Consider the following 25,791-nt stretch of genomic DNA (forward strand, 5'->3'; position numbering starts at 1 on the left):
ACCCCCCGGCACACGCAAAACTCACCATCCAGCAAGGACACACATGACATCTTTTACAGACGAACACATTTCCCAATCCCGCTAAATTACACCTAATTCAGCCAGCCCTATACCCTTCACCTAACTGTACAGCCTGCCAGTCCCTCTGCACCTTTCAGCACCTTATGTGGGGATGCCCGAGAGATCCATATCCAAAAATAAGCACATGTGAGCAGTGGAGGCGTTGCGCTGCCCAGACCAGGTGGCCCAAGCTTCCCTAGTCGCCCGGGCGGCCGCGGTTGCCGCCAAAACTGTGCACCATCGTCAACTAACTCTGCTCCCAAATAAATGTGTTTCTTCTTCTTCTTCTACTTCTTCCGCGTACACCAAGCCCGCCCTAGAGGCGCCGTAAAGACAATCAGTAAAGATTTAGTTCATTAAAAAGACTGCAGGCTCTGCCCATATCACAATGATACCAATTTGAACGCAAACTTCGAACAAATGAGCGAGATATTAAGGAGTCGGGACGCACCACTTTCTCGCCAGACCGTATGACGTCACAGGATCTCGTTTGCGCTATTGGCGGCCTCCTGTTGAAGTCACCGCCAAGAAACATGAAATATGCGCGAATGTTAATTAGAACAGAAATTGGGACGAGTTAGCGCGGACAGTTATGCACATTTTCCTTGCGCGAATACAGGACTGGAACACAGGAGAATACTGCGGACGGCTGGACATTAACTGCATTTTATGAAACGAAACATTGAACTGTGAAATCCCCACAACTTAAAAACACGCTTCTGCTCATATCGGGTTACAATGCGTAATTAGTATTAAGCTAATCGAGTTCATTTTTCGACAACGCCAGTTAAGGGGCGCTTACACACCTTTCAGCCTCAGTGTTAGTTTGGCACGCTTTGAATATTTCTCTATTTGCTTGTATACCGCTCTCTGTTTGTTTACTGCGTGGCGCCTACCCCGCCGGCGTTCTCCTATTTCGCACTAGGAAAATATGCGCTAGTAGTGTGCACGTGCCGAGGTAGTTATTGCGCTGGCAATAACGCAGACTCCAGCGGAAATGATAATCACGGATTCACAGTCAGCGTGTAGGAGCTACCTCCAAGGCCGCATCTGGTCTAACCAGCCGAGCGCCGCGAGAAAGTTGGCTAGAGACAGCGATCCCCGTAACTTCATACCAGGAGGTGACCAATTCTACAGGCTCACCAGGCTTATGCTACCCGCTGGCCACCCCTCCCTCAGCAAGGCAGAAGAGCGCTCCTGGCGTCTCCTCCAAATCAACACGTTTCCCCACCCGACGAAACTCCACTTATTCTGGCCAACAATTAATATATACTACTCACAGTGCCAATTCTGCAACGCGCCCTGCACCCTGTATCACATGGTGTGGGAGTGCTAGCTTAACCCCTCACTTTCCCCGATATCTAATCCCTCGATTGAGCAGTGGGAGGAAGTGCTGGCCAGCTCTAGCCTCGAAGAGCAGCTTCGGCTGATCCACCGGGCTGAGGCGGCTGGACGCTCCAACAGGGTTCTGAACTGAGGAAACCGCCCGCTTGACTCCTCTCATTAAATAAAGTTTATTCTCTCTCTCTCTCTCTCTCTCTCTCTCTCTCTCTCTCTCTCTCTCTCTCTCTCTCTCTCTCTCTCTACTTTAGTTTGATTGTACAATCACTTGAATGCTAACGTTGTGTTAAAACAATGGTAACAGTGTTTTTAGTCTTCCTCCTATGATGTTACTGTTGACGTTGTGTCGCGTGCAATGTGAAAGCTTTTCAGTGTCCCCTATTTTTGCGAGAACAATGCCTGCCGGGGCCGGGATGGAGTTGAATGGGTTGCCAGAGGCTAGTTCTTCAGGTTAAACGAGATTATGTATTGTATTTTGTCTTTGCGGCCCCTTTGTGAGCTGGACACGAGAGTGTAGGCCGCAAGGCTCGTGAACGTATCCGCCGTAAATGTTGGTGTACAACAGCGCATCGGGCATTTAACCAAGTCAGTTGAATCAGGTGATGGTTCATCGTGTTTCTTTTTTTCAAGCAATGAAGCGCCTGAAGTAGGGGTTCCCAACTGCGGTTTATTTTCTGCTTTAGTCCACGATGACGTAGTTAAAAATTCATACCAGAGCTTTCGGAGCTTCTGGGAGAGCGGCACATTCAGTCACAATTACTCGCATAGTGGACGTGAAATTTATCGGTACTATAGCAACGCTCCTCCGCGCATCATTGAGCAGCAATTAGTTAATTTCTAAAGATGACGTCTCGAGAGAAGGCCATTCGTCAAGCGCCCGTTGAGGACGGCATACGCCACCCATTCGCAAAATCCTTGATGAAGACCAAGCTTCCGTGTCTTATGTGAGCTAGAATGTGGGGCTGTGTACGCCACGGGCGTACGATTCGGCCTTCCTCGTCAAAAAGGAGAAAAGAAGCGTAGGGACAGAGACCACGATAGCAAGAAAAAAAAAACAATTGTGTGTGTGTGTGTGAGAGAGAGAGAGAGAGAGAGAGAGAGAGAGAGAGAGAGAGAGAGAGAGAGAGAGAGAGAGAGAGAGAGAGAGAGAGAGAGAGAGAGAGAGAGAGAGAGAGAGAGAGAGAGAGAGAGAGAGAGAGAGAGAGGGGGGCAACAGACAAGGAAAGAAAGAAAAGAAGTCGTTGCATATACAAGCTGACACCTGCAAAGGGTACGTAAGGCGTGTATTATAAATTGTAAATAACGAGGGGGCCAGCTCGCATGTGCGGGTGGGGAATAGTTACTTAGCATGAATTGCAGTTACCGAGGTGTGCTTCATTGAGTTATTATCTGTGTAGTTATCTCGTGTAATTACCTTTTTTACATTTGTTTTCGGTCTTAAATCCGAGCACACGATTTCAATGTATCTATATTTACCCGTTATACCTTGGTGTTACGGGAAGGGTTTCTATGGATGAGCCCGTTTAATAAAGTTGGCGAGTGAAGGACTGGGGGCTGGCGGGATTGGATTTTTTACCGTATTACGTGGCCGCTGTACCGCGGTCGGACGCGCTCCTCCTGTCCGGCTGTGGCTGTACAAACTAAGCGTAAAGCCTTTGCAGCTCGGTCGTACCTGCATAGCGTATAGGAAAGGGCGGTAAAAGAGAACAGCTCACCGCCATGGTCCGCACGAATTTAAATATAGCACTTATAAAAAATGGTGCGCATTAATCTGTGGTAAAAAAGATGATACATTGAAGCTGTAAAATGACGTCACTTCTATCTTGGCCAGTAAAGCCAAGGAGAAGGTTGTGCTCTTTTGGGCTGCTGGTGTTATTGACGGGCACGAAAAATTCGTGGTCGGTGCAGCATTGACAGCTTCGCTGTTATATACTCTCTGCAGCCGTGGCCGGTCACGCGTTGGACAGAGCTGATTTTTTTGTTGTTGCTGTTGACGACGAACTCGAAATATCGCGGCTGAGGTCGCTTCTGGAAAAAAATTTCGTAAACTAAAAAATGGGGACTGCAGGGAAAACGCGTAAACCGTTCTGCAATACACAGAGACCCTTTGAAGTCGGCTTCACTACGTCATACATGGATGCGTTGCAGCAAAAAAAAACATTTTGTTCGGGGTCGATACAAGCATTCTGATATGAAAGTAGGCCCTAGTACTAACCTTTCGTACATACCTCGCTAAAATGTATCCGTTTAAGCGCTATATGGATCAATCCACAGAAAGGTCAGCCTCACTATATTGCATGAATGCATGGCAAGACGTTGTTCCAGGAGAAATTAAAGACATTTAGAAAAGACCTATAACCTGTTATTTAACTCTTCCCTAGGACCCCACGTATCTCTCTACAGCATCATAACAGCGATAACCTTTAAAGTCGACTTAACCCTTATACACAAATGCATTGCTAGAAATACATTTCAGTCTGATATCAAAATTGGAAGGCCATAGCCTATTTTATTATTGGCTTTTTCTTTTATACGCGGCGAAATTGTGACGCATCGAGCGTTACAGACGGCCAGGTTTCTTCGTTGAGTTTGCATATACATGCTTACTAGTTTAAAACACCCTGACGCTGTGATGGGTGGCGCCGCAGTGCAACACTTCTGTCGGCATCCGCTATCTCTGGCATTTGCGACGTTGGCGTTCGCGTCTTCGTGCGTCTTCACAGGCGACGACCACCATCTTGGGCTGCAGCGTCTGAGCCCAGCTAAGCCGGTTTTCCGAAGTATCAGTGTTGCCAAGAGGAGGCAACGCCCACTATTTTGGTACATACCACCTACCGAGGCGGCGTCTGTCCCAAACACACTACGATGGCTCTGTGCCGCGCCCTTTCTGTACGTTTAAGTGTAATTCCATAGCATGCACATATGCTTTTGATGTACCTTTAACCTAAAAAATACGCCTCTTCCTCGAACGCGCACATTTCAGTCCAATGCTTTCATTCAATTAATGAATGAATTTATTGTAAACAAGGAAAGGAAAGACCACCAGCAGGCGTAGTTTGTCTCACCTAAGGGTGGACACCGGAACGCCTGCTGGTGTGGGGGGTGTGGGGAATGGGGAAAACAGTTGTACAGGAAAGGGGGGATAGAGAGAAGGAGAGGTTACATATATACAAATATACAGGTCTAACAGGACATATATGTACAATATATACAAGGTAAACACTAAAACACGAAGACAAAAAAAACACAAGAAAAAAAAAACGAAGCACCCACACACACACCGTTTAGTTTATGTGGGGAGAAAGCGGAGAGCCGGGAGGAGTCCTGAGGCATCCAGGTAGGACCCCAGGGCCTCATGGACTCCGTCCCGCTCTCTGGCACTGCCTGGCGGCCACAGAAATTTTTCGAGGGGCCGAGCCCCTCCTCCGAAGGCAGCCAACAGTTCGGTCCTCCCTGCCACAAACTGGGGGCACTCCAGGACCAGATGTGACAGGGTCTGGACAGCCGCCCGGCAGTGCTGGCCCGACGGGTCATCGATGAGTGCTAGGCGGTGTTTTCGCTCGGCTGTCCACGCGTAGGCGCAGGACAGCCGAGCGTTGATGTCTGGGCATTCGTGTGGCCCGGATGGGGGGTGGGGCCTCTCCAGCGACCAACCTCGGGTACGGGTGCTGGGCCCGTACATGTCGCTGTATCAGCAGGCGGGCGTCATCCGCAGCTGCGTGGGCTGCCGTGGGCGAAGGGGGCAGCTCGTGGGCGTCGGCGGCCAGTTCGTCTGCCCTCTCGTTGCCCTCCAGCCCAATTTTGCCTGGCACCCACTGCAGCCGCATGCGAGTCCCCCGCTGCGCCAGCCGTGCCACCTTGTCCCGCACGGCCCGCACCAGGAGGGAGCGCGGGTCGCCCTCTTGGATCCGAAGTAGGGCCACTCGAGAATCACACAGGAGGGCGCAGTGCTCGGGGGGTGGCTCCAGCTCCAGTAGAAGGTCCAGGCCAAGGCTTACGCCCACCATTTCGGCCGTGGCGGATGATGCGGCGTAGTGCAGCCGGGCCTGCCTGGTGGCCTCCCCCAGCACTGCCGCCGCCGTGGCCGAACCCTGCTGCTGCCGCACGGAACCATCCGTGTATACCAGGGTGTTGTCCTCCAGGTCGCCCCACACGACGCCCCGAGCCAGCTGCAGCTGCCCGCAGTGCCACGTCCGCCGCTTGCTACGCAGGCCCGGGATGTCCGTGTGCACTTCGGCCTCCAGTGCAGGGGGGCGGCTGGAGGGAGGGCCTGCTTCCACGGGGGCCACCACCTCCTCGTACAGGGCCAACATGCGCCCCATGCGCGAGTGGCGGTGTGTGCGCAGCCGCTGCAGCAGGGGGCTGCCTCCCTCAGCCCGCCGCAGCCGGTCAATGTGGCCCAGGCCGCGCTGGTCCGCCGTCATTTGAAGCGTCCATGCCCCCGCCTCAGCCAGCGTCTTCGCACACTGGGAGTCTCGAGGCAGGCCAAGGCAGGTGCGGACGCCCCTGCGGTGGTCGCCCTCCAGCTGCTGCCAGCTGGGCTTGCGCAGAGTGACCAATGGTAGCCCGTACATGAGCAGACCCACAGCCGCAGCATTGTAGAGCCGCAGGGCCGTTCGCTGCGAGCAGCCGCGGTCCCTGGCAGCCATCTTTCGCACGGCCGTGGTGGCCATCTGTGCCCTGGCTCGGAGCTCCCTGGTGGCCTGCCGGAAGTTGACGCAGTGGTCCAGTGTGAGCCCCAGGTAGCGCACACTGGACTTCCAGCTGAGCTCCTCGCCATCGATGTGCAGGCACCTGGCCCTGCGACGGGACTGGGCATCCGGGTGGACCAGCATCGCCTCTGTCTAGCTTGCTGACAGCTGTAGGCCAACATTGACCAGCTTGGCCCGCACCGCATCCAGGGCCGCCTGCAGCTGCAGCACGATGCTTCGGCAGCTCCCCTTGGGGCCCAGCACCCACAGGGCCACGTCGTCAGCATACACAGACATGTACACCCTGTGTGCCCCTCCTCTCGGCAGGCAGTCTGGTAGTGCCGCCATGACCAGGTTGAAGAGGAAGGGGCTGACGACTGAGCACTGCGGGGTGCCCACGTTTCATTCAAAGCAATTCTGGCATTTTTGTGCACACGTTTTTTTCTCTGGTGAGGATTGCGCAAAAACGATTAGGCCTACTCGCTGTGTTTCTTCTCGACTTACACAAAGCTTTGCGTACAGCTGTCGCCGCTTGTGTAAAGACAGTACACGCATTGTGCGGTATCTCCGTAGTAAGTACGCTGAGTGCGGACAAGTGTACCTGCGTAGATGTGGAGAGCTAGGTTATATTTATCCTCAAGCACACACGAGTTAGTCAGCACAGGATAGCTTCGTATACGCACAAGCAACTACTGCGTCGCGGGCGACAGCTGGTCGAGGTTCGGGCGCCTGTATCCCGTGCGCGCTTTGCATGCACGTGTTCGCTGATGGAAACTATGTTCAGCATGCTAAGACCCTGTGCACGGGGTGTTGCGCCGGCAGGGCTGGCTGTACAGCCCGCAGGAAGACGCACTCAAAATTGCTCTCCCCTTCCTTTTGAGTATCTAAGAATTTTTTGAGCCTACCTGATTTTCGTTTTTGTTTACAAAAAAAAAAAAAAAAAAAACGTCCGAAATTTCAAAGGGTTCCCGGAATTGTCGGGTAAATGCGTGAGCTGCTCGCTGTGCTACCCACAAAGCCTTTTTGAAAGTCGGCTTCCCCACTATTCAGAAATGCATTGCTGGGTTGCATTTTAAAGGCAACATCAGGAGTCTGATATTAAAATCGGCTTTTCCACTATACACAAATGCCTCGCTGGGATGCATTTTAAAGGCAACATCAAGAGTTTGATATTAAAATCGGCTTTCACACTATACACAAATGCATTGCTGGGTTGCATTCTAAACGCAACATCAGGTGTCTGATATTAAAATCGGCTTTTCATAGTCTATACACAAATGTATCGCTCGGATGCAATTTAAAGGCAACATCAGGAGTCTGATATCACATTAGGCTGCTCCACTATACACAAATGCATTGCTGGGATGCATTTTAGGGGCAACATCAGCAGTCTGATATCGAAGTATGGAAGCACTGGCGTCTTTCATTAAATAGCTCAAATGATCGCATGCATCCTTATAGAGCGCTGTGCAATGGGCCCCTTCAAAGTCGGTTTCTCCACTTCACACGAATGCGTTGTTAAAAAGGCATTTACAGATGTAGTGTATATGTATATGACGTTTTGCATGGAAATATGAAGACCGTAGGGCTTTTATCAATAGTATTTTCGCAGCGGCCAAAGTGACGCATCATAGGTTGCGGACGGACAGACGGGTTTCCTGTAGTGCCCTGATAGAAATCCTTACGCATTGTTAGGCCTTAAAGCGACTGCACAGACGTTTTTGTTATAACTACTATACACAGGGACACCAACAAAAACTCAGTGAAGCTAACAAGGTTCCATGCTTCCCTAACGACCCGCCAGAAGGCATCTGTGACAAAACTCTAGATAAGGCTAATCAATGGTTGCATCACGTGTTGTCCTTAGTGGGTCATCGTTTGAGCGCATGCGTCAAGTGCTCGGAGGAAAGTCGTCTGCCTTTGCCTCCGTGGTACCGTGGTCTGCTGTCTAGGGGAGCAATCCTGTCAGCCAAGCTGTCTGCATCTCCCTTTGTCGAGTGCCAACGTTTCGACTACGTCCTCCGCCCCTCGCAAAGAGCTGCCGCTCCTCTCGCGGCACTCCCCGGGCCGTCTACCGCGGAGCGAGCGAAAGAGAAGAAAGAAATTAGGGTTAAAGGCAGCGGTAATGACGTCGTCGTCCTCACCGAGGGCGGAATCGTCCGAGCGCGTGCGTCTGCGCAGTTAGGGCCGCGGCCTTGGGCGCACTTGAATGCGGAGGCGAGAACAAAGGAAGCAAGAACAGAAAAGTTGTTTGTCCCGCTGCACGTTGCATGGGCAGGCCTTCTTAGCGTGGCGGCGGCGGCGGCGGCGGCGGCGGCGCGAAAGGGTTCACAAAGTTTCGTGGCCTGTCCCAGGCTCCCGCACCTTAGTCTGCGCCCTTGCGCAGTCCGCATGTATGATAGCCATGTACGTGTACGGTTCAGCGACGAAATAATCTCGCCGTGTGAACAGTAGCCAAGCCGCGTAAAGGTATCTGGAAATATGGTTTGCCGTTGGTGGGACACGCGGCCAAACCTTTACGGGCAATACAAGTCGTTGAACGAGGTTTGATTGAAGCTATAGTCCCCTAAGCTGCTAAGTGAAATTTAAGCGTAATTAAATGCACAAGACGGGAGGAACTTAGGGGACATCGCTGCGCTATCAACAGGTTCTATGGTAAACACTGACCAAGAGGAAGAGGAGTGCGTGTACTATACTGGTTTCTCTGCAGGCTGAATCTTGACAATGTTGCACCTTTTAGATGCGACGGCATCTCATTCACTCGCCTTGTCCCTCCATACGGCGTTGTCGTTGTCCGTCCACACCCCTCCCCCATTCTCCTCACCGCGCGAGCTGCGCTCTCCGCCGCTCACCCCCTCTCCTCTCCGATAGCGAACACTCTCTCGCGAGGGGCATTGGATTGGATTGGATTGGATTGGATTGGATTGAATTTGGATTGGATTGGATTAAAGTGGATTGTGTTGGATTGTGTTGCGTCATAGCCGCGCCACGTTGCGTCATAGCCGCGGCAGGGGGTTCACGGCACGTTTCACGCGATGGGAGAATCAACCTAACGGAAACAACAACGGAACCCCCTATGCGTCGCATCTACACAGGGGTTCCCGCGAGGGGAGGTGGGAGTATTTCTGAGACTCCGCAAGTTGCAACGTCGATGGATCGCTCGCTGGCGTAGACTTTAGCTAGGATTATTGAAGCGGAGCTTTCTATGTCTCACTGATGGCGTATGTCGCGTCGTAAACTCAGTGCAGGAAAGCCAACTTTCTCTGACGGTGATGATTGGGGGTTAAGTGGAAGAAAAAAAAAACGCTCTCCGTAGTCGGAATCGAACCTGGGTCCTTCGCGTTATGAAGCCGACGTCTATCAGATTGCAGCATTCCGACACGGTCGAAGCAGTTTGGATTTAGAGAGAGGTGCACGGGCGTGCAAAATTAGACAGAAAAATATTCCACCTTTACGCCTAACGACGGCAGTTGAACGCGAAGCAAATTTCTCCGTGCGAAATCAAATGGCGAAGGGTCAAAGTCAAAGCCGCTGCGATCAAAAGTACAAACTGCGTGTGAGCCAGTCAAAGCTCAACGAGTCAAAGTCTAGACCTTCTGCTAGTCAAAGTCCAAACTCAGGCGACAACCAAGGAATCCCCCACGAGAAAGTTTCGCGTTCAACCATCGCCGTCGTTAGACGGGAGGGTGGGGGGGGGGGGTGCAAGATTTTTCTTATTGAGTTCCCGCCTTCACTTGGTTTTTGATGTCCCTTTCCGACCTTCTCACAGAAGTGCAGTAGTGAACCCATAGTCAAGGCACTAGATGGAAGGACGGTCGGTTGCCCTAAAGTACCCTGACATGCCCTGCGCCTCCGTCATTCAAGCATCTGCATGCCTATTTGTCCAGTGAAGCAGTTACCAGAAGACATGGAATGTTGTCCTGCGATCGCTTTCCTCTGTGCAGTCAGTGCCTGTCTCTTGTGTTTCTTCAATGTCCTGTGCTTCTGGTCCAGCTGGCATTACGGTGCGCATGCTTCGTGTTATATACGCTCTGCCGCGCCGTAGTGCAAGCGTAGCGTCGCGTCCGCGTTTCTTCTCTATAGAGCGCGCTATAGCGCGCTCCGTATACGGATTTTTATTTACTTCCCTAAGAGGGAGCATTTTATAAACTCCCCTAAGGGAGAGAGATCTTACATTTAGCGGAGTATTTCTGGCTCTTTATTACTCCGCTGGGGAGGGGAGCTTTCTGGGCATTTAGCGGAGTATTTAGCGCTTTCCATTGCTCCGCTGAGGGGAGGAGTACGTCATCCATCGTGTTCACGATTCAGCAGGGCATTCTATATGTCATTATCATTATCGCGGCCCTCTTTTAACGTTAATGCGGGATTCCGGAGAAACTTTGTGTGTGTGTGTGCGTGCGCGCGCGCACGCTTGCGTACTTGTGTGCGCGTGTGTGCGTGTGCACGCGCGCACGCACGCACGCACGCACATGGTCACACCGATAGCCGGTAGGTTAACTCCAATACCTCCGGAAGAAAAATTAACGCTGGACTCGCTGATGTTTTCGCCCGCGCCTCTATCAAGCGCACGGATGAACTCGCCCACGTTGCGGTTCCATTCACACAACTAGTAAGTACTCGCTTCACCATAGTCCACACGATTGACCAATCCATGACCAACCAATGACAGGAACATGCGTACCACATTTGATGAAAAAATGTGTTTGCGCTGTAGCATGCGCAGTGCATAGCTTCATGCTTGCATTGCGTTGATGCCTGAGCGCAGCCTTGAGTCACATCGTGTGCTCGACGTCGTCATTCGTAGAAACTTTATTGTTGGCTGCATGGATTCGTCAGTCGTGTGCATTATAATGAAGCTGAACCGCAGGATTGTCTTGAGAGCACGGTGCTAAAGCACAAACGTTGTCATTTTCTTCCCGGATACATCCCTGGAATTCGGGAAGAGAGGGAAGTTAGAAAAATGGGTCCGCTATAGAATAATAGAGTATATAATAAATGAAAGAGTATTGGGCAGAATGACGGCATCCATTTAATAAGTTCATGGTTAGCCAAAGTCCGTGCCCTGTGGCAAAGTGTTTAATTCTTGTTGATAGTAAATTATACGCAAGTTCAAAACACAAGACATTCCTCTGCCCAAACATTTTGACGAGCCGAGCAGGAACGTAAACGCTTTTGCCGCTGTCTTGAACGGAGCATGAAAAGCGCTCCGTCACAGCGGAGTCGGCCATGGCATCCTTGGCCACCGTCCAAACGTGCTGGCAAGTCGGCGTTTGCAGGTCTTTGTCCCTCGTCTTCGGCGCTCGTTACCATTTTTGCCCTTCGCTTTGAAGGCTGTTGTAGCTGGATGCGCTTGTCTCTAATCATTCCCGCCAGTAATGAAACGAACAAAATAAAGTGTCATGGTTTTGGCTGGGCCCAGAGACCGGCGGATACAACTTTGTCCATCTGAATAAACGGAAAGGCAATGCGGAACGCAGCGGTGCTGAAGGTGCAGGTCTGCGGCATTGTCGGGCTAAGCTTATACGCAAGTCACTTTCGGTCCTCTCCTTCTCAGCGCGCAAAACGAGAGTCTGTGTACCTGTTTTCTTTCTGGGACATTCTGGGTCCGATATATAGATTTTTGTTCTAGCCTTTCTGTCTGCCTTTCCTGTTTCGTCGTCCATTGATGGTACTGGTCCGCGGCCGGGTTGAGTAGAAGGGCGCCGTAACTGGTATGTATATACGGTGCGAGCTCTTCAGAAAAAGTGCCCTTGCCCTAGAGTATGGCGGTACAATGGAACGGCATATTGGAAATAATTAAGAGCCACCAAATAAAGCATAAGAGGAGGGGAGGTGGTTGGGTCGGTCTCCTTTCTCATTGGGTCTGTTTCATTCTCACGACGAATTTTCGCGAAACATGGGTGTTCATGGGCTGTATTTTACGGAGATAGAAAAAAAAAAGAGAAGAAAGAACAGGAAACGGAAAATATTTTTTTGCGTGTAACCAGGACGCATCACGGCACGTACGAGCTAGCTGTTTTCTGTCCAGGGACGAACGCTTAGTCTTGGTAATAAGTCTGTGATTCAGAGGTAATAAGGAAATCCAGGTTGACACGTCTGTTTAGGACAAATATCCTACCTCTGAAGGGCGGCAGCGTTTTACTGTGGTGTACTGTTTATACATCCGCCACCGTCTCTCAGCGCCCTCCTCCCCCTCTTCTAACTTGAGGAGCGGTGTGGCTCTTCTGGCTAACACACGCAGCCTTCTTGCCCCGCAAGGCTGTTAGAAACGATGATACTCGTTGCCACGTCACTAATATCTGTACTATACAACAACCTTTACCTGAGCCTACGTCTTCGTTGGGTAGAATCGGCAGTGAACAAGCGATGGGAACTTCACTCAATTCGGGGGAAATAACACGCCCTTTAATGACCTGCACCATTCAGGACCTAAAACTACTTGCTCTCGTCATTTGCGGCCAGGGTGAATGCGTCGTTTTTTACAGGTACCGAAAACGTTTACGTTTACCGCACACGACGACGTAAATGAAAACCGTACATGAGACTGCCATGAAACTTGAGGTGTATGTGTTGGGGGGGGGGTCAGCTTCAAAGGCGTGGTGCTGAAGATCTGGGAAGGGCGTATGCGTCAGCTACTTACATAGGAGCACAAGGATATGTTGGTGACGAAAGCCAGGACTTCGGCTTCCCGCTGCGTTCCCGTGGCAGCCGTTCCCGCAGCTTTAAACGTTTTATTGAGTCCACTCTCGTTAATTTGACTTCGGTTGATTCAATTTCACAGCTTAATTGCATCAAGTTTAGTGAATAGAGCAACTTAGGGGGGTATAATAAAGCTGCAAATTTCGACTTCGGGTAATTTGATTGTCCGTTTAATTCGGCCCGGTTTTCGGTGGTCCCGGCAGGGTCAAGTTAGTAAATGAGAATCGACCGTGCTGAATTTTTCAGTAGGGGACCCCGGGAACTCGGACTTTTGTTTCTCCGCAAGCGCCGTGCGGTCGATCGCGTGATTCGAGATATCCAAGCCCGGCAAGACCTGTCTTTCAACTAGAGAGGCAGTTCTGGTTCGTTGTGAATTCCCTGGCCTCACCTGCTCATGAATTTCTTAGCCGCCATTTGTCTAGTCAAAGAAAAAAAGAAACAGGGGTGAGAGAGAGAAGCCAGTTAAGAAGGAAATGGAAAAAAAAGAAAGAAAGGCAGAAAGAAAGAAACAAAGAAAGAAGACAGGAAGAAAGAGAAAGAGAGGAAAAAGGAAGGAAGGAACGAAAGAAAGAAAGGAAGAAAGAAAAAGAATGAACGAATGAAAAAAAGGAGGAGGAAAGAAAGAAAGAACGAAAAAGAACGAACCAAAGAAATAATGAAAAGCAACAATTAAAAAGAAAGAACGAAAAAAACAACGAACAAAAGAGACAAACAAAAGAAACTATTAAAAACATTGAAAAGAAAGAAAGAAAGAAAGAAAGAAAGAAAGAAAGAAAGAAAAGACAGCCGCGCAGTCTGTGCCCATTGCCCGCAAGCGCTGCGTGCTTGCGAGATGTACTATCGCTCGGTATGCGGGCCAAGAGCGCCGTCCTGCGTCCCCCTTGGCGGCAGCTATTTCAACACGCCTACATGTAGTGCAAACACAGAACGTTCGATCCTGCTGCTGTCATTCCTCTTTCGTCACTCCGCCTATAAGCGGGTCGTGTTATCTGCTGCAGTATGCTCCGCGTAGGGTTTGTTTTCGTCGTGTTCTTCAGCGGAGCGATTTCGGGCAGGAATGTCGACGCGTGACAGGGGTTTTGTACGCTTCGCGGAAAAACTCAAACGTCTACTTGGCGGCAAAAACTTCGCAAAAAATCGCGTCCTGGTGCTCTTAACATAATATCCACTGTAGAAAGTTATATTATGCAACCTCAGTGTCCAGCTCATGTCCAATTTCTGTGCACCCCCCTCCTCCCCCTCCCACACACTAATTGTTTTACATAATTTGATATCTGCGTTTGTGTCTATATCGAAACTATGTTTAGCAAATCTTGAGGTGTTCACGATGTGCGTACAGATATCGGGCGTTAGTGATATGTGCAAAACATTGGGATCAACAAATATCATGTCTAACAAACACAGTGGTCAGACAGTATTACACTTTCCGTCTGTTTATGCGTCCTTCCATATACGTGCATACGTCAGTACTCGCCGAACGTAAGCCCGCCTGCATGTTGTGGCGCGGCAACTGTAACAAACTTGCAAGATGTCCTCCTGACGCTTCTTTCCTTACTGCTGAAATTTTTCCTGTGGGCGACGTCTCGCCCGTGTATATCCGCGCAGCAACGTCGTCTGCAAGATTTTTTTTTTACTGTGCTCACGCTTCAGCTCTTTGCAAAACTGTCGATGCATGTCGAGCACAGACGCTTCAACGTTAATGCCGTAAAACGGCAAGAGGAGCTTTTGTTCAATTTCTTCAGCTGCCGCTGACCGCGGTATATGGAATTTTTGCCTATATCGAATTATTGTTTCCTATTATTTTTAGAGTGTTATTCAATAACGCGTAATCGGTACTGCGCGTTGCGGGTGACGCAAGAAATAATAGACTTGTCGGAAACTGAGCCCCCCCCCCCCCTCCCCCCCAAATCTTGGCTGAGGCCTTGCGAAATCATAGAATTTGCGACGTCTTTCAACTGGCCAGTTCACTGCCACATGAAGCGTGTCTCTTTGTCTCTTTTACGTGTCAGTCAGAACAGTTCTGGGCAATTCGTGGACAGTCCAGGATTATACTCCTACAATAAAAATTCTATAAGCAAAACAAGAAAAAAAAAAAACGGAGCTGCCCTGGAGCAGTTCTGGGCAATCCAAAACGATAAATCGAAGACCCTTTCACATCTATAGGAATGCGTTGCCAGGCGCTATTCGCGCTTAGCAGCACTTTGCACGTATTGTGGACACGGTGCCAACATTGCAGCGTCTGTGTACATTCCACTTGCGCTCGCCAAAGCCCCCCCCCCCCCCTTCCCCCTGTGGAGCGGGCTGGCGTGTGTGCTCTGCTCTGTCGGTTTCCGATGGGCTGTCATGAGGCACTGGGCGTAGGGGCGCAGTGCTTGCGGGGAGGGCCTCAAGAAACAACCTTGAAACGCACGTTCTTTAGTGGCGCCGCGGTGTCGAGACGCTGCGCTCGGCCGGTCACGCGTAAGTGTGTTCCTGGGGCTTTTATCAAACAGAAGGCATGATGGGCGTCCACGTGTTTGTATCGGAGGAAGGGGGAGTTAGGAGGAGAATGAACAGGGCTGTAGTGAGCGTGGCGTCCGCCTTGCTGGGCTGCAATAGATGGCGCATCATAATTATGGAATAGGCAGCGATACTCGAGTACTAGAGAGACAGAGCGTGTATATCCGTGTATCCCTGTCGTCGGCGCACGTTAGAGATCCTCAGGTAGTCAAAATTAATCCGGAGCCCCCCACTATATACGGCGCGCCTCATCGCCTGCGTTGCGTCGGCGCGTTAAACCCCACAATCAATCAATCAATCAATCAATCAATCAATCAATCAATCAATCAATCAATCAATCAATCAATCAATCAATCACTATCCCTGTACATGTGTGACCTTTTCGTCCGTAGGAGCTTCCTGTCCAAGAGGGGAGGGGGTTGTGCAAACGGAACGTGGGTAGGGTGGCTAGCAGTGTGCTTCTGCGTTCAGAAAGCGATTGGCAAGAGTCCCTCGCCCCCCCTTCCCCCCCCCCCCCCTTCCCCGCCCCTTTAACGGGCGCGCCATTATTTGTCTGACTACAGACTGTTCGTATACTAACACCAGTCTGTGTAGGCACAGAGAAACGGTTGTAGCTACCGACTACAAATGCGCCAGGGACCACGCGTTCTGGTTCACAAATGGGGCGGTAGGCTCCACCTGTACACCAGTTTTCGCTCGTATTTTGTGGACCTTTCACGCACAACTTCGGTGCGTTGCAAAGAGCCAACTTGGTAGTGCACGTGACGTGGAGAGGTCCGAACGCATATGCTACGCGGCAAAGCCAACATTTTGCATCTTAGCTGTGGTAAAAAAGAAGGAAAAACTTGCCTTTCTCCTAACTCGCTAATCTCTATTCTGGTCTTGAAAGAAGTTATTTTCTAAATAAAAAAGCTAGGGAACATCCAAAAACTTTTCAATTTCGCGCTACACGGCGTCAGCAGTGACGTAATAGGGGCTGCTGAAAACACAATTATCAGTGTGTTAGCTGCAGGTTCGCATCCAAGTGATATGATCAAATAGAACGTACAGACACCAGTACAATGAATGAATGAATTTATTGTCAAGAAAAAGGAAAGGAAAGACCACCAGCAGATCGCGCAGTCACGTTTCTTGTCTCGGCCCTCCGCCAATCGCCTAAGCTTAGTCCCTGTGACGCCATTACTCCCCGACGAGTACTTTACTATAATAGCGAGTTGTTCGAGTTGAGTTTGAGTTGTTTGAACTTTGCGTTGAAACCGACACAGCAATGCTAAACTTGTATTTTGTACTAACAGCCCCTTTAGATGGCAGAGCGTGTTTATCACAGTTCTGTCAGAAGTGGTATGTTATATTTAGTGCAACGCAAATGAGTTTTGCACAGCGAATATTGGGGCGAAAGCTTGCTTTGTGCGCAGTTTCAAGTTTAGAACGTTGTTCTACCAGGCTCCAGAGCCATGGAAACTATGTATAGGTGGCAACTTTGGGCAACAAATTACAAAAAAGAAAGAATCTTTCAGAGTTATGCGAAGTATTTTACAGTGTTCATATAAAAGTCGACTCCTTGCAAAGCATCGCTTTCCTGCAGTGATTTTACCAGATTCCTAAGCGGTCAGAATTTTGAACGACAAAGCTGTTGCACACTACAGGCGCCTTCCCGCTCAGTTTAATCCAGGCGCCAGCCGATTTAATCTAAGCATCATCTGATTTAATACCAGTGCCATCTAATTTAATCCAGTTGCCAGCATATTTGATACAAGTGCCAACCAATTTAATCCGGGCGCCAACCCAAATTACCAGCTGTCAGAATGTTGTTCAGGGGTGTTTTGTGCGAAATTAGGCGCAGGTTTGCGGACTTTGTTACGCGTGGTGTGGTGAAACGTGGCGTTTCCTGATCCATTATGTGCAAAATATCTTACGTGTACAGCTTAATGGACATTTACTAACACGCGCAGACCAAGAGAGCGCTCTTTTTTGATCCGTTGGTGCCGCGTGCTGTGAGCTGATCGTCTGCGAGAGCGCCGTCGATAACTCACGTCAGAAGTATCGTCAGCTCCTCACGTTACAATGCCTGCATTGTATTGCAATTGTACTGCAATTAAGTAATGTGTTTTTTCAGTCAATGAATGTTCTCCGGCAGTTTCAAGCATTATTTCAAAATTTTAATATCGTCAGCTCGCGTCAGAAATAATGCCAGTCTGCTGGCGTAACAAAACGACAGCAGACGATACTTCTAAAGATCTGGCAGACGGCACCAACGGATCAAACAAGACCGCTCTCCAGGTCTGCCCGTGTTGGTAAATGACCACTTAGCCGTGCGCTTAAGATATTTTGCACATAATGGATCAGGAAACACCACGTTTCACCACACCACGCACAACAAAGTCCAGCTGCGCCTAATTTCGCACAAAACACTCCTGAACAACATTGTGACGTCTGGATTAATTTGGTTGGCACCTGGATTATTTGCTGGCATCTGGATTAAATTAGATGACGCTTGGGTTATATTGGCTGGCGCCTGGTTTAAATTGGGCGGGAAACCGGTAGTTGGAGCTGCGCGACCGGCAACTCAGAGCTACCGAGAGGTATTTACGTCGTCGTTGTCAACAGTGGCGCGTGTGTGACCCGATTGTTCTCCGCTCCCTGCGCAGAGTCCCAGGACGAGTTCGTTCCCCTGTCCCGGGTGGTGGCCGCGGAGGCGTGGCCCTGCGCCGCCAGCTGCGGGGCCCAGCCGCAGCAGGTGCGGTCCGCCGCCGCATCAAACGTCAGCGCCAGTGCCGCCTGCCTGGTGACTCAGGCCGACGGCCTGGCGGCGACGACGACGACGACTACGGTGAACAGAGACGGGAGTCGCGTGTGCATCGGGGAGCCCGCGCTACGACTGCATGTGGCCAGGCCTGCCAAGAAGCACTCGTGGTGCCTGCAGACGCTGCTGCTCCGAGGAACCTCGGGCCGCAGCGACCACGCGCTGGTGCACCGCTGGGCGGACGCCATCCAGGACCACCTCAGGGGTGCGGCTGTCAACAAATATCCCCCCGTTCCCTCCGCAGTGGCGTCGGAACTGTTTTTTCTCTGGAGGAGCAAAAAATACACTACCGAAATTATCACCACCATAATCATCAGTATCATCATCATCATTGTTAGTAGCATAGAGTTTCTCACGTGATATTGAGAAACTATCTAGTAGTAGAAGAATATCGTTTTTCTGCTTGAAAACTTATAAAGGTGCTTTTAGATAACTAGGACAAATAAATAATCGCAATCAACACCGACAAAAAAATCAAATCAAACACACCGACGCTGGAGAGCACAGTGAAAACGTCAGTTGCCTTCCACTGTGCTCTCTCCACAAGGCATTGTTAGCCTGCACAATGCTATGAATTCGTTATTATCAATGCAAAAGAAGGAGTTCTCACTTTACAAATATATGAAAACAGAAAAAGAAACAAATTATACACACTTCCAGCACAAACATGCCTCTTAACCGTGAACCTACTTTCCAGGCCTGCACGTCCGTTCTACCAGAAGATGGCATACACAACAAATACTGCAAAAGTAAACTAGCGAAACACAAAGACAACATAACAACATAACATAAAGTTATGGTATCTGTTCAAATCTATGACTTGTAGAGTCAGTGCGATGAATTTGTAAAGTTTTGGTTTATTATTCGGGATGAACGGTATTGGAGCACGTGCAATATTAGTACGAGTACACACGGGGTATGCGCTACAATTCATTTGTTTTGATTTTGTAAAGATTAGTGCTGGTTGTCAGTTCCGCCACTATTTTAAGAAAACTCCTTTCTGTGCAACAGTAAGTATGATACGGATGCATTTATATTTTGTATTGTAAGCCGCATTTATATACTTTTACTGACAACTTATCAGAGCGTCACTGGTTATGCTATTGGTGTAAGCTGTTTCCCCTAGCCATTTGGGTAACCCAAATTTCCTGAGATATATGAGCTAGTTTATGTAATATTGCGCACTCTAGCGAGTGAAGCTGGCTGCTATCATGCTAATATGAACCTGATACAAAGGGCAAGGAATATGCTACACATCTTTGCATCGATACCACCGGCATCCGATGCGCTGCAGGGCCGCATATTGGTGATGGAGGCTAGCACTACAAATACTTCATACAAAGGCTTTTCCTCAATACACCTGTTGAAAACGGGGACGTCAAAATTGCTATCGTTCCAGAACCACGGCAAACGCCTGTGGCTCAGCAAAAGCCTACAGGTTCCACTTGACTGGGGGAGTCGTGCTTCCCATTTGTATGTTAGGGGGAGCTGACACTCCCCCTGCACCCTTTGTTCTGGCATCCCTGCCTCGTGGGAGGTGATTAGAACCTTTAACCAAATTTGCGCCACTACCTCCACCTCCAATCGACCTTTAAGAATGACAAACTGAGCAAGTTGGTATCTGTTTACAGTGAAAAACTGTTCGAAAACACACACACACATCAGAAAAGAAACCGGACAACACGAGCGCAGTGTGTTGTCCAATGTGTTGTCCTACCGAAGGGCATTTTCTTTGGGTGGGAACATCCGTTAAAAGCTAGCTCATTTTGAAGGGCCTACAAATTCCATCGGCGCTGTCACGTACGGCAGCCATAATGCTGAGCAGTGCAGCTTCAAGGCCACCGAAAGAATGCTGCTACATGCGTTTGGAGAGAGGAGGGTCGGAACCGGTTTGGGCCAGTTGCAGCCTGTTGGGCGAGAGGGTGGTATGGTTACGGCACTTCAAATTCAATGTCACGGGGCCAGTGAATGAATCAAGAAGATAGCTGTTAGCTGTGCTTGAATTGGTGCAAGCGGTGGGTTAATTCTGCGCATATTTGGCGACGTACTGCTATGTGGATGGCCGTGCATGCCTGTCTCTAGCGAAAATCTGTCCACACCCGTCAATTTCCCGCCGCACACACTCAAATATACTCTGATACATATCTTGATCAGGTTGCGCTCCAAAGCAGGGTGTTGAGGGTGACAGTTTGTCATCATGTGCAGTAACAAGTAGTTTTTACGTTGCGCTAAGCTAATCAATAAAGTCTAGCTGGGCAGCCAGTATTCATTCATTTGTTTTAGCATTTAGGTGTCAATTATGAAGTTGCAGACTACGTTTTAAAATTCCAAATGAGTTACAGTGTGTGAGACATGCCGCCTTTTGCAGAGCTCTTTCAACAGCATTTCTAAGATAATCGAACTGTAAAACATGCCTCGCAGAGAGGGCAAACAATTGTTTAGTATGCTCTGTTAGGACCCATTCACTCTGAGGCCATCAGGAGCTACAGGTATGCAGTACTACACCTAGGTGGCGTTGGTGACAAATTATGTGCAGAGCAGTGTGGTACTGACACGTTTTGCACGAATGGTGTTGCGCTTCTTGCAGGGGAACGGAGGCCGCGCAAGCTGCTCGTGTTTGTGAATCCTTTTGGCGGTCGCAAACGGGCGCCTCTGATCTACCAGCGCAAGGTGGCACCCATATTCCAACTGGCTGGCATCTCGGTCGAGTTAGTCAGTGAGTATGGCTCTTCCCACACACACCAAGACAAGCCGAGACAATCTATCCGGGCTGGATTGTCTTTGCTTGTAAAACAGAGTTTTTGTCAGAAAGTTTCACGGCTAATTACTTGCTTGGAGTGGACATGGTCCCTGAAATTAAGTTCATATTTATGAAAGCAGATTTGTTTTAGCAAAGCTTTTTTTTAATGCTTTATGTAGCTAAGAATAAACGTTGCTTGAAAACAAGTTGTAGAACGCAGCAAAGCTATTTGGTATATGATGGAAGCAGCAAAGGAACGACAGTAACAGATTAACAGCTTTGTGTTCATATATCCCTCCATTCCACCAACCAGCTCAGCTGACATACTATTCTGTATTAAAAAATAACCTGTTTTTGAAGGCATGAAAAGAGTTATTCTATGCATTGTGATAAATTGACGTGGTTCATTTGCAAATATTCCACACTCAGCGGTAGTACTAGGTTTTTGATCGACCAGAAAAATAAAATAACAAGTGATAATAAAAGACTGGCATTGCTGCTTTAGGCTGTTTCACCTGCTGAAGTTTGGACCGTCGCAAATTGTTAAGGTGTATTGGTGAAGCAAAAAAATTGACAATTAATAACCCTGACATAAATGAAAGTATTCTACCTGCTTGCAAATGTGAGAACAAACAGTGCACCTTACAACTCCCAGCAGTCAATTTTACTCATTTGCTGCAAAATTGTACCCCTACATTAATCAGTCAGCATTTCTGCTGTCTTCTTCATCTGTGTATCCAAATACCCCTACGAGTACATTTTAGTGAAATGGAGAGAATTTGTTCTTCAGGAAAGAAAAAGCTCCTCTTGTTTCACAATAAATTCTAAGAAAGCTATGAGAGGCAAAATCGTTTTTTTTCCTGTAATGCTTAACTCGGCCATAGAACCCCATTAAATGCTGAATTTACTGCTCTGAAAAAAAAGTTTTGAGTTCAGTTGTGTCTGAATCCAACTAAGCACATTTTTAGTTTTAAAAATGCAGGTTATTCTTTCGCATTCATCTTGTTGCTCATCAGTAACAAGTGCCTTTCTTAAAATTTGGTTTAAGCTATGATTAAAATGACCGGTTGCATTTGTGCTTTGCCAAAACATGCAAATTTTGTTCTGGAGTATCCAGGGGCAGATCCAGGTGCCTACCTTTGGGGGGGCGGTTCCATAATGCTGATGGGAGAGGGTGCAAATAACCAAAATGTCATGAGTTGTTCTCAGTTGCACTTCCAGTGCTTTGTTCATCAACATATTGCAGACAACCATGTGACCAGCTTAAGACCATGTGACCAACAGTAAGGCTCCCTCACTGTTTGTAGGGGAAAAATTGGCTGTAGGTAAAAAGTGATTAGCACGCTCCCAGTAAGGCAAAGGTTGCGTTAGCCAATATCATGCCTAACAAAAAGTTAGAAGTGAGCGGTGCCTTGCTTGCCACGGACAGCGATGGTCCCCATTGCGGTCGAAAAAATTGCACGTGCCGGAAAATCAGTGCCAGGGGGTGTGGAAGGGGGATGGGGTGGTGGGGGGTGGATTGCCCCCCCCCCCTGGATTCGCCACTGTGTGTATCATGCCCACAGCTAACAAATGTCTTCTTTTGTCCTGGTGCAGCAACACGGTATGCCGGTCATGCCAGGGAATGCCTGCTCGAAATGGACCTCTCACACTTTGACGGGTACGTTTCATGTTTCTCATTGTTCCCACAGTCTGATGCCTCTTTTTCTTGCAGCAGAGCTGTTCACTCAACATTTTTGGCAGGTCATGTCGTTGCTCGCTCATTCAGTCAGTTGGTGGGCACAGAGAAATCGTTCGTGTTATCGTCGTCCTTTTCACTGAAGGTAATTGACCAAGAAGCCATTGTCTTTACTGATCCATGAACATGTCAGTAGCCAAAACGATCATCATGCATTACTGTCATCATCCTTGTCATTTTTTTCTGTTAAAGCTATGTTTTCAAGGACCAAGCGGTGAGCCTATCAAATGGGAGGGGTTTTCTGCAGGCCACAAAACGTACTGCTACAAACGGTCACCCAGCAGTGCTTTGACTTGTGTTATCGCCCTCTAAAGGTAATTGCTCAGTACTGAAAACCCATTTCCTATTAGGGTGCATGGGGGAATTTACACGGATACACTCTGATGGCATTTGTGAGGATTGTCATTTTCAGGCATTCAGTGTGGTTTTAAGTGCAGGGCACTTTAAGGGCTTGCCTTCTCGTAGCTCACTCGCTGGACCCAAGTAGAGCGCCACGGCATACCATCGTAGCGGAGTCCCGTCGTAGCGGCGTCCCACAAAAGCTTCAAAAACCAAGCGGTTTATGTAGTCATAACCGTTCGAAACTCGTGAACCGCTGGCGCTTGTCATACATCTCCCCGTCGTTTAGTGCAAAGAAAACTGCATGTACATTGAGGCAGAATATACGTAATTAACCGGCAGCGCCCACGCTCATTTAGTTAGGAACGCTTGTTGGGTTGGTTTTTGCGATAGTAAGCAAAAAAAAAAAAAAGTGGCAGTGCAACGCCAGCACATGCGGGAGGAAAGGCGAGCACAAAAAGAACAGAACTCCCGCTGGCGCAGTTTCAGGCAGGGGGCGTGTGAGAACTGCGAAGGCGGGAAATTTAAATTTCATAGGGCGGCAGCAGTGAGCGGATAACAGCGCTACAGCCCATTATGGTGAATCGCTGCTCTGCACTTCCAACAGCTTTCACATTGATTGGGACGGCTTTAATTTTTAAACTACTGCAAAATTCTTACTAGTATATACGTATTAACTCGTAGTCCAGCACAAAGTTAAGTCATCTATGAAGAATACACATTTCTTGCACTTAGTATAGCTGTACTTAAAAAGAAAAAAGTTCCTGCGTTTTTGCAGCCGCCCCTTTTCATAGGGGTGATTTCCCGTGCAAGCTGGGTGAACTTCCCAACCGTTGTAGTCCCACACAAGGGCTGAGCACCAGGCCGGGGAGCCGCTTGTACAGTCTTTGTCAAAATTTTGTGGGCCACGGTGACCGTGGCCGGAGCAGGCGCGCAGCCGTGCAGGGGCGCTGCGCTTGCCACTGTCGGCTGGTTGCACGGATAAAGAGAGCAAGGGGAACTTTTGCTCTTGCTTTTGTAGTGTGTCCGGCGCGACAAGTGCTGCGCAAAGTACGTGCGCTGAAGCAAAGTGCGCCTGCTCTGAGAAGCCGGCCCCGCTGCACGTTTCGCGCAAGCCATATACTACGAAAGGAAGTGCGAAAGTTCCCCTCACTCTCTTTAGCCGCGCAACCAGCCAACAGCAGCAGGCGCAGCGCCCCTGCTCGGCAGCGCGCCTGCTCCTGCCACGGTTCCCGTGGCCCACAAAATTTTGACAAAGACTATACCTATTTTACCGGTAGGTGCCCAACACCACCAAGGCACATGAATGAACATGGTGCCTTCCACAGCCATGGTGGACGCTCCACTCGCGACTGCCTATGGCAGGACATGCCGCCAGACTCTTTCACCCCCGGCAATGGTGCAATGCGGCATGATGGCAGGGGGCCCCGCCAGATGGACTCCGCTTTTGCAAAGGAAACAAAAAAAAGTGTTAAAGTGTACACAAAATAACATAAAATTACAAGAAAATCTTACATCTTACAGAAAATCCTGCTGACATTCTTAAGAGACTCCTGCCTAGTCCAAGGCATCATCAAGGCATTACCAAGGCATCACCGGAACCAGTGTGAATCGACTAACAAGTATAATTTTCCCACTGAGGAACCCATATGTTTTTGCACCTGCAGGCTTTCCAACACCTGCTGACATTCCTAAGAGACACCAGACTATAGAAGCATGGCTCTAGGTCTTCTCTAGAAAAAAAATCTGACCTCTGTTTATTTATAGTCCACTTATAACACACTTGCTTCTGAACTTTCACCCTGGTCTTTTACAAATCTCTTTTTTTGCACCTTTTTACTGCATACAAACCTACTTAATTAGGTTGTATAATTAGAAAAACCAGAGATAAGGATGGTTTTCTAGCATAATTTTCCAGACTTGCTGAATGATGCCATTGGGCAGGGTCTCCCTTTGCCCTGAATGCATTGGTTGATGCTGTTAAAGAAAAATGCAACGTTCACTACGATTTGGTCCTATCTCTTTGTGGCTGTTGTAATAGAGTGATGCAAGACATCACACACTCCACTGTGGCTGCGCTTACTGAAAAGATAAAAAAAAAATCTGGAACTTGAGTAACCTGTTTTCTAATTGGAGCATTTAGAGGTCAATCTGGCTCTTGTTAATCAATTTTAGTCAGATGAAAGACTGAGCTTAAGGCTCATCATCTGAAGCAAATTTGGAACCATGCCATTACAAAGATGGAACGCCTCACTATGTTTTACTGTTTTACTAGGTTAACATGCACTTAGCCTGATCTTTCAATCCTTGCCAGACTGTTTTATACCTGTCATGCAGTCTAAATTTTTGTCTGCTTCCCAAAATACATCACTAGGAAATTTCGACATGTAGCACAACGATGAGGACTACAAGTTGGAAAGCGAGCGGGTAATTTGAAATCTGTCTTTATAAAAGCAAACTTCTTTCTACTGAAAGCATCATTTCCCACCAAAACAAAATTGTCATTAGGTATGAACGGCCCACTCTGTCCAACCAAGCAAAGTAGCATGTTGTCTTCAGGACCCTGAATGCGGGTGCTTCACGACACACATGCACACGCTCACTAAATGTTTATTTGTGCACCAGTAATTCTTGTTTTTGGCAACCATACCATCGTAAATGTCTGTGTATTAGTTGTGTAACGAGTTGTTTTTTGTATTTTATACTTTTATGCCACTTTGAATTGTGCTATTAGTTGTGTAATGAGTTTTATTGTTACTGCTGCATTGTAATCCCAATTTTTTAATTGTATCTTGGTTTATGTTCTTGGTCTGCCATTGCCTTTATGTATGCTTGTTTGACCTCCCCCCCCCCTCTTGTCAGGGCCCTTAACGGTAAATAA

The 25,791-nt window shown here is 48.7% G+C and overlaps 1 protein-coding gene across 1 annotated transcript in view; it reads left to right on the forward strand.

Moving 5' to 3' along the window:
- The window catches only part of LOC144152728 (ceramide kinase-like), a 103,563-nt gene that overhangs the window by 56,000 nt on the left and 21,772 nt on the right, over positions 1 to 25,791 (forward strand). Inside the window, exons 2-4 of the mRNA XM_077684134.1 lie at positions 17,939 to 18,298; positions 20,681 to 20,809; positions 22,430 to 22,493. Of these exons, the coding sequence (XP_077540260.1) occupies positions 17,939 to 18,298; positions 20,681 to 20,809; positions 22,430 to 22,493 (553 nt within the window). The remainder of the gene's footprint in view (positions 1 to 17,938; positions 18,299 to 20,680; positions 20,810 to 22,429; positions 22,494 to 25,791) is intronic.

This window comes from Haemaphysalis longicornis, unplaced genomic scaffold, assembly GCF_048455015.1.
Source record: "Haemaphysalis longicornis isolate Haplotype H1 unplaced genomic scaffold, Haemaphysalis longicornis Haplotype H1 scaffold_9, whole genome shotgun sequence".
Lineage (NCBI taxonomy): Eukaryota > Metazoa > Arthropoda > Arachnida > Ixodida > Ixodidae > Haemaphysalis > Haemaphysalis longicornis.